Source organism: Melospiza georgiana, chromosome 8 (genome assembly GCF_028018845.1).
Source record: "Melospiza georgiana isolate bMelGeo1 chromosome 8, bMelGeo1.pri, whole genome shotgun sequence".
Classification (NCBI taxonomy): Eukaryota; Metazoa; Chordata; class Aves; order Passeriformes; family Passerellidae; genus Melospiza; species Melospiza georgiana.
In genome coordinates, this window is record NC_080437.1 from 29532774 (window position 1) to 29550006 (window position 17233).

The following is a 17233-nucleotide window of genomic DNA, read 5'->3' on the forward strand; positions in this document are numbered from 1 at the left end:
TCTGGACATAAAGGCCAGAAGGGAGAATGGATTTTCAGCATGTAATCACTGAAGGTATGTTGGTACCAAACAAACTTCTATGATACTATTCATGCAAACTCAGCCTTCATCAAGAGTAAGTTAAGTTGGAAGAACAAGAAAATAAAGTGGGAAGTCCAGAACATACTGAATTCAACACAAGCTTTCAGAGAATTCAGTGGATTTCACCCTACCATTTTCTAACTATAATTTTCATGCAGATTCAAGCCTTTGGCCCACTTTTATAGCAACAACAGTGACAGTACCTTTGTACTTTGTCTACTCTGTAGAAAAAGACTTGAAGCCAAAATCTGCCTTGTAAATCACCATGTAAATCTAAACAGCATTTATTAGTGACCAAATTTACACAAGAGGATATTCATCTGACCCTAAGTTATTTGTACCCTACACAGTCTACAAAGCAAGAAGGAGAACACACCTTTATTTTGACATGGGCTGCTCCTATTTTGCCTTTCATATTTTTCTAATACATTGAATAGGATTTGGGTTTTTAATCCTGAGGCTCCTGGATTTAACACTAGAAACTCAGAGTTGTGTGCACTAAGCCAAATGCAAAAAGTCATTACACTGGCCTAAAAGATGAGTGAAATGGTCCCACAGTTTTCTGTTCTCAGACTCCAAAATTTTATTCCATAAAGCCTAGGACTGAAGAGACACTGCTCTCCTTAGGAGCACTGATAACACATCTTTATGCTGCATTTTCTTGATACACAGATCTGTAGCTAACAGAGAGAGAGGTGTTCAATAGTAGTTAGGTAACTAAACCACGATGCAGGACAAAGGGCTTGCATTAATCCCCACTGAATCACAGAACTGAATTCCACTGTCCAAGTACATCTACTCTGCCATGAGAGATGTGAGGGGTGCACAAACCAACACCAAGGAAATCCAGGGGCATGGACTCTGCCTGCTGCCAGCCTGCACCAGTGCGCTCTGACTCCATCACCAGCTGAAAACCACCTCAGGTGCACCTGCACCAGCACAGCCACACAGCCCACAGCTGACACAACCAACAAATAAACACTGCTCTGAGGGAGAAGAAATGGAGTTGGGTTGTGTTTGTAGGTGCAAAGCAAACTCAGTAAAATCTGAAAGTGGACAGCTACTCCAGAGTCAGCAGCACAGAAAGGACCTTGCAACTCAGATGTGAGCATGCACCAGACTAGAGAGGCAAATGCTCTCAGGCAGCACACAGAATATATCCAAACCTGGGGTTTTATTAGCATTTTCTCAACTAAAGTATTCATGGGTAGTTGGTCAATATATATATAAAAAAGGAAGCAACCTAACTGATGGATTTTTTCCCCCTAAAAACATAAGTCATTGTTCATGGAAAACTATTTCTTTTTAACCATCACTTTAAAGTCAGATATTTTTCACCATTTTCATTTGCTTCATATGTACACTTAATTTTTTGTTTCAGAAGGAAAACTCTCTGAAATACTGGAAGACCAATACTACAGACCCCAAAAGCTCATCTGAATCTAAAATAAAAAAGTTAATTGTAAGCATTTCATTAAACAAAATAAAAAAATGTGAGAATTAACAAGCAACACTGAAACAAGTGATGCAAAATACAGCGTCAGTGCCCATGGTGGCAAGTGATAGCAGGAAAGCTGTGGCAGGAGTAGTAGCAAGCGCAGCAAATGACAGTAATGAGGAATCTTCTCAGTAAAGAAGATCTTTATCAACACTATGAAAACACAACAGCAAACCTCTGCAGAGCGTGGCCTGCGCAGAACCAGACTCTTTGGATAAAAGAACTCAGATGAGGAATGCTGTCATGGAACACAAAAGGGAAAAATGAGTGAAAAGGAAAGCAGTTTCCCCAGTTCAGTGGTTAAGCTCTTTTTTTCAATCAAGTTTTTATCATCTGCTTGTGTTATAGTTTCTGTTACTTACTGACCGCTGCAGAATCGTAACAGCCAGACAGTTGTAAATAAACACCAAACTATATATTTTTGTAACATGCATATGGTTGCTTTGTTTTCTGCTTGTTTTGTCTTTTCAAACTTCCACAAATATCCATGGGGAAAAGATCTAAAGCAACCATTGCTTTTCTGAACTCCCTCTCAGATCCTGACCAGCTCAAATGCTGATTAGTTTATACCACAATTCAGTCACTGAGAGAAAACAGAACTTGCTGAAAACTTCTGAAGTTACTTCAGTGATAAAAGGGTTTTTGTTTTGGTTTGTTCTACAGGGAAAGGAAACCCAGCAAGCAAATAGGCAACGGCACTGGCTTTTTGCAGAACCACCAGAAAATCTAGGCCTGACTCTGAATAAAAAACTAAAATTCAATCAAAGTACATATCCCAATTTAGTGCTGACATGCTCAAATAGCAAATAGTATTCCCAGTTTTGTTTGTTTCTGTACCTACCTGTTTGCTACTGTCTTCATTTAGGTCAACAGGATGAAGCACATGTCAAAGCCATCAAAGTGAACTCCAGCTGATATTAAAATAAGGTTCTGACTTTGCACCAGAGCAGACAATCTACGATGTATCACAGAAGCTAAAAATGGCACATCTCAGCCAGCTTCAGTAGGGTGCATTCATCAGTGCCTTTTAAGGACCTATTAAACCTATGAAGGTCTTCTCCAGGAGCATGGTGCTGCAGGACAGCTCTGCTGTCACACTGCTCAGATGCTCCCTCAATCTGCCTTCTTCAGCTTCACATCCTCTTCCTCACTTAGGCAATGCCTTGCAGGTGAGTGATTCCATTTATTTCCCTCACTTCAATTAAAATTAGCTGAGGGGGGAGAATACTGACAAAAAGGGAAATACTTGAAGAGGACTACAGCCATTTCCATGGGGAATGGAAACAAGCAAACTGATTTATGAGGTCAGCTGGAGAAGGCTAATAAGGGCCACAGTGTAGTCAGGAGTGCTTTGATAAAACTCCTGGGTCCAAGTGAAAGGGAGGCATTGTACTGCAACCAAGTACTACAAGGCAAAAGCATTCTGACACTTAAGCATGGCCAAAATACTGTCTTACATTCAAACTGTTAAATGAGGAAGAAAATCCAGTCTGGCATCATTTTCCATTCTCTTACAAAATGTCAGGACAGGGCAATGTGTGAGTGCTGGATGGTACCTGCACTGAGGTTTGGCCATTCTAGACCACATGCCCATCTAGGGCCAGTTATGGTTTTGCCCACACTAACCCTGCTCAACAGCATTTTACCTGCACATTACCTATGAGCATAACAACTTCTCTGTGGGGATGCTTTACAGACCAGTGTAGTGGAATAAATGCTAGAGGATGTGGCTTCCTGTCAATGAGACCCACACAGAATACAACCCACAGGATGTCACAGGTATCTCCATACCAGTACCTCTTAGTTTCCTTATCTGAAAGACAATTTATTCACATGCAGTCTCTAATATTCATATCCTGGAAAATGAGCAAAATTCTAGGGACCAACTGAGACATCAAAAAGAGAAAATTGTCCAGAGGATGAATCAGTGAATAAGGGGTCAGAATTGCCTGGTTCATGCAAAAAGCCAGGCTCTAGCATGTATCAGAGTGCAGCATTATTGTCACCGAGGATTTGACCCAGAAAGTTTGTCTGTATATGCTGATGTAACTCCAAGGGTAACTGTGGCTCTTTTTGGCATTCAAATCAGGATCACTTTAGGCTGAGGCTCACTTGGATGGCAAAGAAATAAGAGTTCATCTTGTCTAAATGCTGCAAATAACCACGCAGAACAGGGGAGAACTATAGAGCAATTACACAGATGTGCAAAACCACTAAAATATATGATAGCATTTGCCCTGTTCATATCTTCTCCTTAGGAGTCTCTCTCACAACAATTGAGATATGAAATGAAGTGTCTTAGATACTTGGCCACGTCTGTATGTCAGTAAATGACACTATCTTTAAGGCAGTGCACTGAGACAGGTATGTGAAGGTGGTAAGCCTAAAAATCAGAGCAATACCTCTGAAGTGCCTCCACTGTATATTCTGCCAGAGTTGTGACAGCTATGCAAAAAAAACATGGAAAAAGTCACTCTTAAAAACAACATTCAATTATTGTGTGTGCAAAAGGCATGGTGTGTCAGTGAGCCATGAATTCAGCTTACCCGGAGTTTCTCCTCAGACTTAGTGGTTTGCTTACAGTCGGGATGCCAGACAGTGGAACCTGAGGGAGGACAAACACAGCTTTATTCAGGGCAAAGCAGGTGACTTCTGCTCATTGCAAGCCAGTTATTACAGAGAATCTCTTCATTGCATCAGATGCTGAATCTGTATGAACTATGAGAGTAATTCACGTTAAAGTCCAGCTCATGGGAAATACAAGGGAAACAAAAAGTATTCAAATCCTTGGTGTACCTACAGCAGCTTTGTCCTGAGGCTGTCAAAGCACTTTGCACACATTCTTAATTAAAACTCAAGCAGCCCCAAGCAGCAACAGTCAGCAAGCACCAGCTGGAGGAACTGAGAGAGAGAGGATTCCTCTGGCAGGCTGGAGGGTAAGAGCAAAGGAACTGGGCCACAGTTACCTGATCTGTTCTCCCCTTATGTACTGCCCTGCATTCAAAAAGGAATTACTGATTGTAAGTCCATTGAGAAATAGGTATCATACTCAATTACTGCAAAGTACTACTCAGACCACATCTTCCCTCATGCAAAATGCATAAGGAAAAGCAAAATTAAAAAATTGCCAGTGCAAGAACCAGGGCTGTGTGTGACCCAGTGGCAGTGGGTGAGAGCCCAGGATGACAGGTGGTGCACAGCTGCACATGAGAGCCTCTCCCTGGATCCCAGCACACCAAACCTGCCTTTGGCACACACAGCACTTCTACCCTGTGCCCTGGTGTGTGGCACTGGGGCTTCCACACAGCATATTCCTGCTATATATCCTACTAAAAAAGTCAAGTCCTCTGCTGTTTGTTTCCCAAAATATGAGATTCTTTCTTATGCTGTAAAGTAGGAATATCCTGCTGTCCTCAAGGACTGAGTGATGTCAGGGGCCAGAAGCATTTCCATCTCATTTCAGCTGTCCTTTGAAACAGAGCGTAAGCTGTGGTCACTGCTGGAAAGCTGCTGAAGGCATTGGCCAAGATAAAACAGAGCAGAGACTAACACTGATTTTTAACACTGACTGCAGCTGCAACCAAATTCATCCTTCATTCCAGTCACCACAAAGCCAACCCAGAGCCCTGACTGCCTGCAGGGGGGAACATCACCTCTTGCCTCTGCCCACAGAGAAACCAAACAGAGCCAAGCCCAGGTCTCCTGCTGGTGACTATTAGCTCAAAAGCTGCCAGAGGAAACCCCACCTTCAGAGGACAGGAGAAGGATGTGTCAGGGCCCCTGGAGACTTTCTTCTAACATGACTTGGTGCAGAAGTAAAGAGCAGCAGGGATCGTTTCACTGCCCAGCAGTGCACAGCACAGCCATCACCAGGAGAGGAGAGAATGCTGTGACTCTGGAGCAAGGTCTGAGGTGTCTGGCTGTGAGTCTAAGCCGAGGAGGAAGAAACTGTGCCTTTGGCAGAGGGAAGCCATCAGACACCAGGGAGAAGTGCACCGAGAGCCTTCTCTGTAAACAAACAGCAGCCTCAGAGCCAGGACCCTGCAGAGCCTGCAGGATCAGAGGGAGCTGTGCCCTGGCCAGCAGGAGGAGGAGAGTGCAGGTTACAAGGCTGTAAGTTCATGTTAAAAGAAGTGATCCGAGTAATACTCCTCTGAATATGACACCTATTGCTCAAGGATGAACTAAGACTCAGAAGATGCTAGTTCAAGTCTCAAATCCAGCTCTGAGCTTCCTTCCTGTGTGGCCCTGAGAAAAATGATCCCCATTCCTCTGTACCTCATGCTAGAATTTATAAAGTTAGAGGGTTTTTAGGAAATGGTTAAAAAAGAATAGGCTTCAGACTGAAGTTTTAATAGCATTGCAAATACAGTAAAAAAGTTTTCTAAACAGTAGAGCATGTGTAACAAATAACAATAAACTTCTGTAGAACTAGTTTATAGATAGCAATAAAAGTAAGCGCGAGCTCTTAACATAAATTCCCACATATTCCCCACACCTCACTGTCAGATTCATGGCAGGAGTTGATGATCTTAGGAGTCTTCCCAACCCTAACAATTCTGAGATTCTTTTCTGTTAAACTTTCCCTAGCATCAATGAGAAAGCTGTCACTGCCTTTCGGGCAGTATTTATCACAAACTGGGACAGTTTAGGGACACCCTGTGGGAATGGTGAAAGTGAACTAGAAATACAGGAACTTGGATGTCATTTTCATGGTGAAACCTAGCTAAGGGTTGTAGAGTTCCTTTCACAAAATGATAAAGAGATTTGAAAGATGTGACATTCAAAAACCCAAATCAGACAGAGTAGGATTAAAAAGTTAAATGTACATATTTTTTGTGATCTTGAACTCAGAGCCACCTGCATTTTGTAGATACTATTTATCCAAACTGTTTTGAAATGCTTGCAAGGGTGCAAACTCCCAAGCTGCATCACTCCTCTCTTTTACTGCTGGAAACAGTGAACTGTGATTATTTCCATTCTTAACATTTGTTTGTTTGCTTACCTGGCAAACACCAACTAACATGCTCATTTATTTAGTTTTAAACTTTGCACATACCATTATTTCAACACCAGCATCTCTTTAAATACTGGGCAATTCTAGCTCAGCAACAGCCTTGTGGGGCAGCCCATAAAAGATGTATTACCAGGAAGTCTATGGGAAAGAGAAAGTTTCTGGTGCTGCTTCATGTGTTGGAGCAGTGCCAAGCCAGAGTGTTTCTGCCAGCATTATTCCAACCATCCTTAACATAGAAAGCCCCAAGACAGAGAGCTTGTTTGTCCATGTTCCCCTTTTGCAAGTTTCCCAACATTTCTAATACAAGTTCCTACCACAATCCTGCCAAGCTTCTCTATTATACAAAGCAATACCAAGACAGTGCTTTCCTATTCTAGGGAGAGGACAATTACAAGTGAGATGGGAGCCACCTATTTTTGTGTATTTTATCAACAACATGATTTTTGTTCTAGCTTTATTGTCGTGGTGTTGTATTTCTGTTTCAGAGAAATGCTTGGAATGCTGTTATTCTGCACCCTGGGGGCAGTGATTTGGATGGAGCCAGGATGTGCATTTCAGCTGAGAGCTTTGCACAGGAAAGGCTTTTAGGTCCTCACTCTTCCAAGCAGGCTGAATTCAGCAAGGAAAGCTTTGGCAGCACAGTCTGCAGCACACTCAGCAATTACAGCATTTAGCCAGAAAACATCCTGTGAACAATAAAGCAATGCACTTTGAGGTGCTCCTCCCCTGAGCACCAGGAACATTGATTCATAACCACAGAAAGAGAGGTGCACTGAGAAGAGAACAGCAGATCAAGCTGCTGCCAGGTTTCTCTCCTCTCCCCTTTCCTACCACCTGAACTTGTCCAGGACAAACTCCAGCCTAGTTTAAGTAAAAGTGATACCTTCTGTCTTATTTTGATCTGTAGGATTTGCACCAAAACTGCCCAATTAACCCAAAGTCCCACTCCCTGCTAGACTGCTGCAAATGGCACTAGCTGGAGATGGTTGTTATTAGTTAGTGACAGCACAGGATGATCTGAAGCTCATTTTGAACTCTGCCTGTACTTTATCCCACCATCATGTGAGGAAACTAAGATGTGCCAGATGCTGTAAGTGCTGCTTTCAAGTTAGTTTTTCCAATTTGCCATCAGAAAGCAGCAGCTCCCACCCAGCCGTCTTGCAGCCTCTCCTTGCTCCTGCCAACAGAGCAGCTCCACCATTTCACATCCTGCTCTGGGCACAGCTGGAATAAGATGACTGAGGTATGAGGTCAGGGAGAGATGAGAGAGAAGGACTGCGAGGAAGGACAAACTACAAAATAAAACAAGTCAGCTTCAAAGGAATGCCTCAACAATATTATCCTATTTTGGAACTCCTCCAGCAAGAACTTCTCAGGATTTCAAGAAATGGCTGTGACAACACTTTCATATTTCTTTCACTATTCTTCTACTTTTCAAGTACATCAAGTTTCCTAACCTAAGTGCAATATATAAAATCCCAACATGTATCTGCCTTTTTCACTTTTATTTCTGGCTTACATAAATGGGTATTATACATCCTTCTACCAACAGTAATACTACAGCAAGCAATAAAAATAACTTTATAGTGAGTATACCACCCTCTCAGAGAGTAGGTGGGATTCAGAACAAGGATACCTTTCCATCAAAGAAAAGAAAATATTCTTTTTTATGTGAAATGATCACAAAGAAACCAAGCTTGGCAATAACGGGGAGTGCAAGACTCTTAACAATAAAGGAGAGATGAAAATAAACAGACAAGAAAGAGGTGGCTATAGAAAGATATAAAGTACATGGGAATAAAAAGAGATATATGACCAGATAAAAGGGAAGTAGGCAAGGGTAGCAAATATAATTAAGAACTGGAGGAGAGACTCTGTCAATGTGCATGAGGAATGAGGTCTACCTGGTTCAAAGCAAATTCACTGCAGCTTCTGCAAGATTTTCCTTTGCCTTTTACAGTTTGGAGTGGAGTCCAGAACAGCACAGAAACTGATCAGCAGAAATCAGGGGAAATCCCTGCACTTTGTCTGGTATCTCACACACCATTCTGGGGTTAAACTATCCATGACATGTCAGATTCAGAGGTCTAATAGATTTCATCTTTTAGCAAGCACAGGCTGCCTCAGCAAGGGTGCAGAGTCCCTGCAAAGCCACAGTTATGGCCACCTAATAGAGCAGAAGGGTATCAAGTAAAAAATATGAGAACACTACTGAGGACAGGATGACTATAGTTCCCCCTGGACATATTACATGGGGATGGTTTATAAATTCCTGAGGTCTGTGACAGAAAAATCACAATGTTTGATTTTCTTCTTTTGGAATGGAGACATCCTTACCTTGCAGATACATTTCTTCTCCTTCTGTGAACATTTGGTTGCATCTGCTGCATCGTGCACAGCTTGGATGATAATGCTTGTCACCTGCCTAAACAAAAACAAAAAAGGAACATGAGGGACAAATGCATTGCACTGCTTTCTGAGCACCTATGATTTTCTGGCTGACCATTGCCCTTTTTCTTCTAGTTCACCTGTTTTGCTCCAACCCTGCCCTCATGATGTGACAATAGCACTGAGGATGTGAGCTGTGCCTCGCTGCTTCAGCCCTGAGGTCTGCCCTGCCCTCAGCAGAGGCCAGCAGTGGCTGCTTGGGGAAAAGTCTGTAAGAGAAAAGGCAGCACAGAACAGCCCTTCCCCTTCACACCTTCCCATTAGAGCAATCAGTGTCCTCCTGGCTAGGAGCTACATCACAAGGTACGCGTTCTCCAGGATTTGACAAACATATTTTTAAATCACCTACCAGTCCAAGGCAATGAATGTCACACTGCAGTTCATTTGTGTGAACCTGCTGCCTCCTCATTTTGCCAATTAATGAGTTTTCAACCTGCCATTTCATTCCCTGGCCTTCTTCCCTACACTGCTGCCATGGGTAATAGTAAAAAAACCTCTCTAGAGCCACTTCTGGGACCATTAATTTAATTCCCAGATCCCTGACTTCAGAAGCTGCACCAGCATAGACAGCCTGAGCTGAATTTGAACTCCAGCTGTAAAGGTCCTAAATACCCTAGATCCTGTTACCCAAATCCAAATCCACTGAGTCATTCAGTCTCTTAAACACATTGATACCATTAATAGGTAAAGCTGATCAGATTTCAGGCCTATAAGGACAGGAAAAATCAAGGCATAAATATTAATGCGATTTCTTCTCTTCAGGAGACCAAAGCAATCAATACATTAGCTTCCCCACATCATAAACTGAGCACAAAGTGTCCACATCAGGCTTTTAAATAGAAAAATTATTAATGATAGAAAATGACCCCTCATAGTGACAAGTAAAAAATTCTAGAAGTCTTTGAATTTGTATCTGGCTTTCCAAACAAATTAACCTCAAGTCCTTTTTCACAATTATTCCCCATCCACTGAGATGCTATAAGGACAAAATAACTGTTTAATCTATAGCTGACTTGTAAAATGCCATCAAAACCATCTCCTACCTCATTGTACTTAAGACCACTTGCATTACTAAATTCAACCTTTCATTTTGTCTATTGAGAATAACAACATAGTTTTGCTTCACATATGACATTCATTACACAGGCTTTTTATTGAAACACACACACACACACACAGAGACAGACATACATATATATATATGTATATTAGATGATGAAGTACATGGATTAAAGTACCTGACAGCTACCAAAAAATCAGCCCTACCACCCAGCTCTTCTACAGCTAAAGTTGCACCATTCAATTTTAATAACTCCCATCCAGGAACTTCAGCAATCCAAGGCCAGAGAAGAGGACTCAGTGTGCTGTTAGTTTAGTTATACATTTCACTGTTCAGCTGCAAAAATCCTGCGCTTCTCTTAATCAGATCCTGCATTTACTGTTGATTCTTGCACTTTAGGGACAAAATCCACCAGAGTAATGGGATTTAGGTGTTCTTAGTAAAGCAGATTTAGAGCTATCAGGCAAAACAGGGTCTCTATTAAAAGGGAAAATGAGAAGTCACTACAAAATCTGCTCACTCAAGGAAGAAAAGCTAATGAGGGAGAAAACATAGAAATTATGTTTGACTTGCAGCAACAAAGCTAATATTGAACTGAGAGAGAAAACACAGTTAATGCTCATTCCCTATCATTTTCATTACTGGCTGCCTTCTACATCTCTCACTCTCCCTAGCAATTATTTAACCTCTCAGGTGTCCAACTAGTTTCATTCAAGACTGGAATTTATAAGATAAAGAAATCCAGAATTCATCACATTATTGTGTGTAGACCTGTGGCCTCTCTGAAGTTTAATTTTCCTGGGGAAATTTCTGATAAGCTACTGTCTAGGGAATAAATTTCAAACCATGTACACCTCTACCTCTTCCCAACTGCCAGAGGGATCAATTTCAAGTTTATCAGGTCTTTCCCTGAGACTGGAACACTGGCTAAATTTTATCCTGGTGTGAGTGATGATGAATGAACACCACGTCCCAGATAACACAGCTCTGCAAGTCCAAGTGAGAACACACCCTGCACTGGAGAGGTTTTGGGGCAGTGACATACCAGAGCAGCTGCAGTTGTTGTTAAACACTTCCAAAACAGTTTCATGAGTCTTCTGCCTCTGTAATGTTTCCACAACTCATGAGTGTAGAAACTCTACAGCTCTACCTTCCTACAGCAGGTATTTGCTGGAGAACATTCTGAATCTCAACTAATTCAGGACTCATCTTGCTATGCCTGACTAGCTGTGATCATCTGGGAAAATGGATGCTAAAAATCAGTCATTTACAATATATTAGGACAGACTTTTGCATCTACAAGTCAATGAAATATTCACACTTTGTAGACATCTGCTTTTGCCCTAATAGGGCTACTAAACCCTCATTCAGTGTGCTCAGTGTGCAACTTTCTGGGATCTCATGCTACTGTGCTGTGCATCAAAAGGTTTGCACCTCAATCCTCCAGAAAACACTGATGAAGTGCACATTTGCCCCAAACATTCTTCAGTCAAGGTGAAAGAGGGTTAAAGGCTGTCTTCTCACTCAGCTGTCCTGAGTGAGAGGTGGCAGAACAGAGGCACTGGGTTACACACTGTGTGCACCCAGCTGAGACACCTCTACCAGTCTAAAAGGTAAATAAAGGGTTTGGGGGTACTTGAAGCACCAGCTGAACACCACCGTGTGAGCTCCTGTACAACCCTGTCACCCTGCTGATGCTCCAACAAGCACAGTGCTCATTTGCCTTCACCTGATAAACTCTGCTTCTTTGGGGACCTCCTGAAGACAAAAATGTACTGTCACTTCTGGCTGTCAGGGAAAGCAGTGCTGGCTATTGCAAAAATTATTCCAACCCAGGAGCTGCAAATACACCTGCAGACAAGCTGACACAACCTGTCCCAAAAAAAGTCCCTGCACTGAGCACTAACCCCGAGCTAACAGCACTTCAAAAGCCAAGGGCTGTATTTTCTGAGTCCAACCCCTCTGCCCCCACTTCCCACAAGACTAACTTTTATTCTCTGTGTGCTTGTAAAGCTCTAGGCTGATTAAATAAATGTTTTCCTCTTTGGTGAACGTGAGAGCTTAAGATTTCCTATTACTCATGCCTTCAGCTCCGTCCTTCCTTCCAGAACAACAGTGAACAAGAGCCAGAGAGAACAATAACAAGAATCACACTAGGAGAGCTCACATGCCAGTGGGTCTGGTAGAGGAAGAACTAATTACCAACAGACATGTTCTGCTGGCCAAAGGACACAATTAAGTGCATATTTGCTGTGTTACATTTGCACAGCTGCACTCGTTCACTCTTCTTTCAGAGATAACTCAGCAGTCACTAACAGAGAGCTTTTAAACATGTAGAAAGCTTTGCTTTTCTCTTTAAATACTACCAAAACTATTATGTAGTTGAAAGAGTATCTGAGAATCTGAGAGTAAAAGCACTTCCCTTTCTTCCTTTTTTTTTTTTTTTTTAGTTTTTATGAACAGTTATTATAGGCCCATTTGAGAGACAAACCTATCCAATATCTTCTATTCCTGCCATGACTCTGAGGAGAATGACTTGATTTCTTAACTCTCCTAAGGACTTTGCAGCAGCACAAAGAATAATTCAGACTCATCTTTCAAACCCCTTAAGGAATGTCATGAATTGTAAAACAGGAACTGTGGCAGTAGCCTACCATTTTCCACTGAAGCTTTATTTTAATTACTTGCAGAGGTCACAGAACCTTCAACCCTGTTTGATGTTCAGTGTAACATCAAATTCCATTGTTTCCTTCTCTGCAGGCTTCTGTGATCTCACGAGTGGCTGGAATAGCATAAACACCATGAAGACCAAAATTTGCTTCTAATAACATCCTGACCCAAACTATCCACTCATTTTTCCCAGGCTCTTATCTGTTGAGCAAGTCACTACAAATATCTATGCTCAGAAAAAAAAATAGAAGTGCAGTTTCTTTGCTTCCAAAGGATTTCAGAATCTACCGTAAGTTTCTTTATTACTCCCAATGGAAGGAAAGTGTAATAATTTTTTGTTTTAATTAGTCCTTGTCTAATATGCATCTTTAAAATTTGGACCTTCTAAAGCTGCTGTTTACACTCCTGTCACAACATCTCAATAGAAGCAGCTCTCAGCAGAGCCTCTGCCTCTGTTCAACCTGCAGCAGGATGGAGCAGCAGGAAGCAGAGCTCACACTGGCAGTTCCCAAGCTGGGGGAGCTGCAACAGACAGGGCTGGGGAAAAGTGGGAAATGGAGCGTGAGGCTGTGACTGTAAATCTGAATGACAACAGGCATGGAAGGGACATGGGAGACCCTCTGAGCCCACCAATGGCTGCTGGGCTGCCTTGGGGGAGACAAAACCCCAGCTGCCCTGCTGGTAGGAGCACTTGCACTGTTCATTCATGCCCAGTGTCTGATTTTATACAAAAAATACTTCCCAGCATTCCAACAGTGACTGACAATGTCGTGCTGCTATATCCCTTAATGGATGGACCGTAATAAACTTTGTAACTTATTAATGTTAATTCCATCCACACACAATAGTGTCATACCCATCAGCTGCTGCTGACAGCAGTGCAATTATTCACTGCATGGAATACAGCTTTCCTTGTAGCAGAGATGTGAGTAATCACTCAGGTTAAATCCCCAGCTGTGAAACTGCTCTCCTGGCATGAAGAAACAGCCCTTGTGGCAGCTGAACACCACCTGCACTTGGTTTTGTAGGATCCTAGAAGTTGCTTGTGATTGCACTGTCAGCTCTTCTTGAGTTCTCACTTTCCTGCAACACCCAAAGTTGAGCAAGCTGCACACACAGGTGAGATGTTCAGCTGTCAATTATGGTCTTTATGGAGCTCCTCATTCTGTCTTTACAGGGCAAACCCACCTATTGCTACACACAGGGCCAAAGCTGAGAATTCATGTTAACTGCACAGTTAACAGCAGGTCAGTAGAGAGAAGGGAATTCAACTAAACTAAGAAATGCACCCACAGGAGGCCAAAGTGGCTGGCTTGAATCTTGTGGGCAGTACAAAGGAGGAAAGCAACTGCAAACACAGCTTTACTGCCTACTGCCAGGACTGCAGCAGCATCTCTGTTAGGATCTTATGTCAGATTTAAGCACCAGAAACCTAACCCCACTAACTGAATATGTAGTCAAATCAGAAGCAATCCAGAAGAAATATATGCACTGTATTTTATATTTTGTTATGTTTCATTTTATCTAATATTTTATATCTATAATACAAATCTGTGAGTTCACTACCTTCATTACCCCTATTTTAGGTGCATATGAAGGCAAAATCCAGCACTATTTAATTTTCTTTTAAACTTCATTTTTTGCAATTATTATTTTTTAGTTCTGAACTCCTCATCAGCAAGTATCTGACACAAATCCTTTCTCTATTTCTCAACAATGCTGGAACAGCTCCAGTTTATAAGTACAGGTGTGGGCTTTCTATAGCTTCTGTAATCTTAAGGCTTTACAAAGCATTAGATAAGTAAATATTCCTTTCTCTTGCATTCACTTTGCCCAGCATGATTTTTGACATGAAAAGATACTTCTGAAACTGAAGGACCTGCTTCCAGCCACCTTCATATTGGATTTGTAATTAGAATTAACCAGCAGATTTACTTTACAGTAGCTCCACCATAGTGTCAAGGCCTTTCCAAACAGCCTAGTGCTGGAATAGCTGTAATTTTGACTCCAGCAGGCAGCAAAACCCCCGTGCTGACTGCAGGAGTGCAGTACAGGAGTGCTGAGTGCCCCATGTCTGCAGCAGGGTGTGAAACCATTCCAGCCCCATCTCCAGCCTGCTGGGAGCAGAGCCCTTGGCCTGGTTCAGTGCTGAGTGCCAGCCCAGTGGCACAAGTGCAGGGACAGCAGGGGGCCCTGGGAATGGGTTTTGGGCTGGATACACACAATATCCAATCTTCCACAACACCGGCAATCTCCCACTCCCCAAATCCTCCTCGAGCTCTCTCTCATTAGGGGATGACAGAGCCACTGAGTTAGCAGGAATTTGGAATTGAGGGAGACACCACCCTGTTTCTCCTTTTAACTCTGCACATGCTGGTCCCTCAACCCCCTCCTCAAATACCAGAGCCTGATGTTGTGCATTGGCAGGTCACATCCACTGCAGCTGCATTTGCAGTGCTGCAACAACAGCTCCCAAAGGAAAGCAACTTGAATAGGAAAGAACTTCCTCAGTCAGTAGAAATACAGCTGACTCCAAGCTGCTAAAATTTAGCTAGAAAGTCAGTAACAAACCTCCTCTGTATCTTAAAAAAATTCAACATATATTATTTATTATTGTTTCATAAATCAGAAAGTTTTGCAACTGACAGCCAGTAACAAATACTGGACCTCATCTTAATATAAAATCTTTTTAGCATTTTTAAAAATTAGCATATATCTCCACAGATGATTTGATTGAATTATGGACAAACAGAAACAGAGAGCAGTGTTTGATATGTATATATAATTATGCATCTGGCATTTGGAAGGAACATACATATTCCTAAATCTTAAAGTAACCATAAAAGGAACACGAAACAATTTTTAAGACATTCTGCTGCAGGTCCCAATCATAAGAACTGAGATAATATTAACTAAAGAGAAAAAACAAGGCAATGACTAAGTAATTAAATTAAAAATAAATATAACTAGTTGGAAAGATAAATTTGCCAAAGAAATAACTAGGAACATTATGTTTAAAACAAGAAAAATCTTTACTGTGTGTATGTATGCTGTGAAAAAAAAAAAAAACAGATCAGGCAAAATTCCCTTGTGAGCTGTAGATAAAAAATGATGAAAAATGACAAAGAAAAGGCAGGAGTATTCAGGATGTGTATCTTTAGGGTCTGTACTTGACAATGCCAATTTCTTGTTTGATACTGATTATTGAGCAAGATTTTTTTAAACAGCATTTTTAACAAACCAAGATTTACAAATTATTCAAGACCTGAATAATTTGAACTCAAGGAGGCTTAAGGAAAATGTAGCAAGGCATTGCTGAGACAGATGGTTCTGATAGCAGGGGAGGCTCTGCTGAGCCAGATAGCTCAGAGATCACTTCCTTCAACCCACAGCATGAGGTACCACTGGCCAAGGCAAGAACACAAAACCTGCCCTGGGAAAGCTGCTGGTGACTCACAGGCAGTGCTTGTTCAAGCCACCTAAACCAACCGAGTGTGTTCTAACAGAGTGATGGAAAATACCTGCAAATCAAGAAGGCAAGTCCCTGTGAGACTGAGCCATGGTCTGGGCAACAGCAAGTGACAGAGTAGTTGGGGAACATCATTAAAATCTCCCAGGAAAGGCTGTCACAGAGTACCTGACAAGACCTGCTCTTTTGATCATTTAATGTATACAAAGAATATAAAGGAAAAGCAGAAAAATTGTATACCACTGGTGGGTGTGGCCACATGGGTTTGCAGAAGGGAATTCAGTGCAAAACCATCAGCACAAGGTGAGCCTTCAGCTGTGGTCCTGAAGCACTCAGAGTCAAATCGTTACTCAGATAAAGGCTTCAGAGGGGACCAGATCACAATGACAGGTGATTAAAAGCAGAGAAAGGATGGAATACCAGGAAAGGGCAGGAGCTTTTCAATCCCACTGAAAACTCTGTGGCATCAAAAAGCTGGAATTAGACAAATTTAACCTCAAAACAAGGTGAAGTTTCTAAAAAGCAAAGATAATTTAAGCAGCATGAAGGAAAATTTTTGGCCTTGCAATTGTTCTGCAGTTTTCACGACTGAGTAATTTCCCAAAGGATAAGCTTTTATTTGGTTTCTAGGGAAAAGCTCTGATTTTGAAAAGAGAAGGTCAAGCAAGATGACTTTAGCAGTGCTTCTGACCTTAAAATCCATTCCAGTGGGCATTTCATAGAGAAGATTTTACAAATGCATCAGGCAGCTCCCAGGGAGCACAGGTCACACTGGAAAAATTTCCAAGAGAGTTAAATCAGTTCACTGAGACCTGTCTTGGCTAAACAGCAAAATCCCTTGGAGCCAGAAGGCAGCTTTGGCTGATCTGACCTGTAGTTCACTGAGACAGTTCCAGTGCAAGGCCAGGAGAAGTTCTGGGGTTCTGCATCAGCCCCAAAATTGTTGCTGACCCTGAGAGCTCAGCACTGTGGCAGTGCTCTGTGCCCTGG

General features: G+C 42.0%; 1 protein-coding gene across 3 annotated transcripts in view; it reads right to left on the reverse strand.

Moving 5' to 3' along the window:
- Positions 1-17233, reverse strand: part of ABLIM1 (actin binding LIM protein 1) — a 188987-nt gene that overhangs the window by 41360 nt on the left and 130394 nt on the right. For 2 of the 3 annotated variants that reach the window (XM_058028979.1, XM_058028978.1), the window contains exons 7-8: positions 8934-9021; positions 4126-4184 (exon numbers count right to left, since the gene is read on the reverse strand). In XM_058028979.1, coding sequence (XP_057884962.1) covers positions 4126-4184; positions 8934-9021 — 147 coding nt within the window. Of the gene's footprint in view, positions 1-3981; positions 4025-4125; positions 4185-8933; positions 9022-17233 lie in introns of all 3 variants that reach the window. The other variant, XM_058028980.1, reaches the window with a different exon arrangement.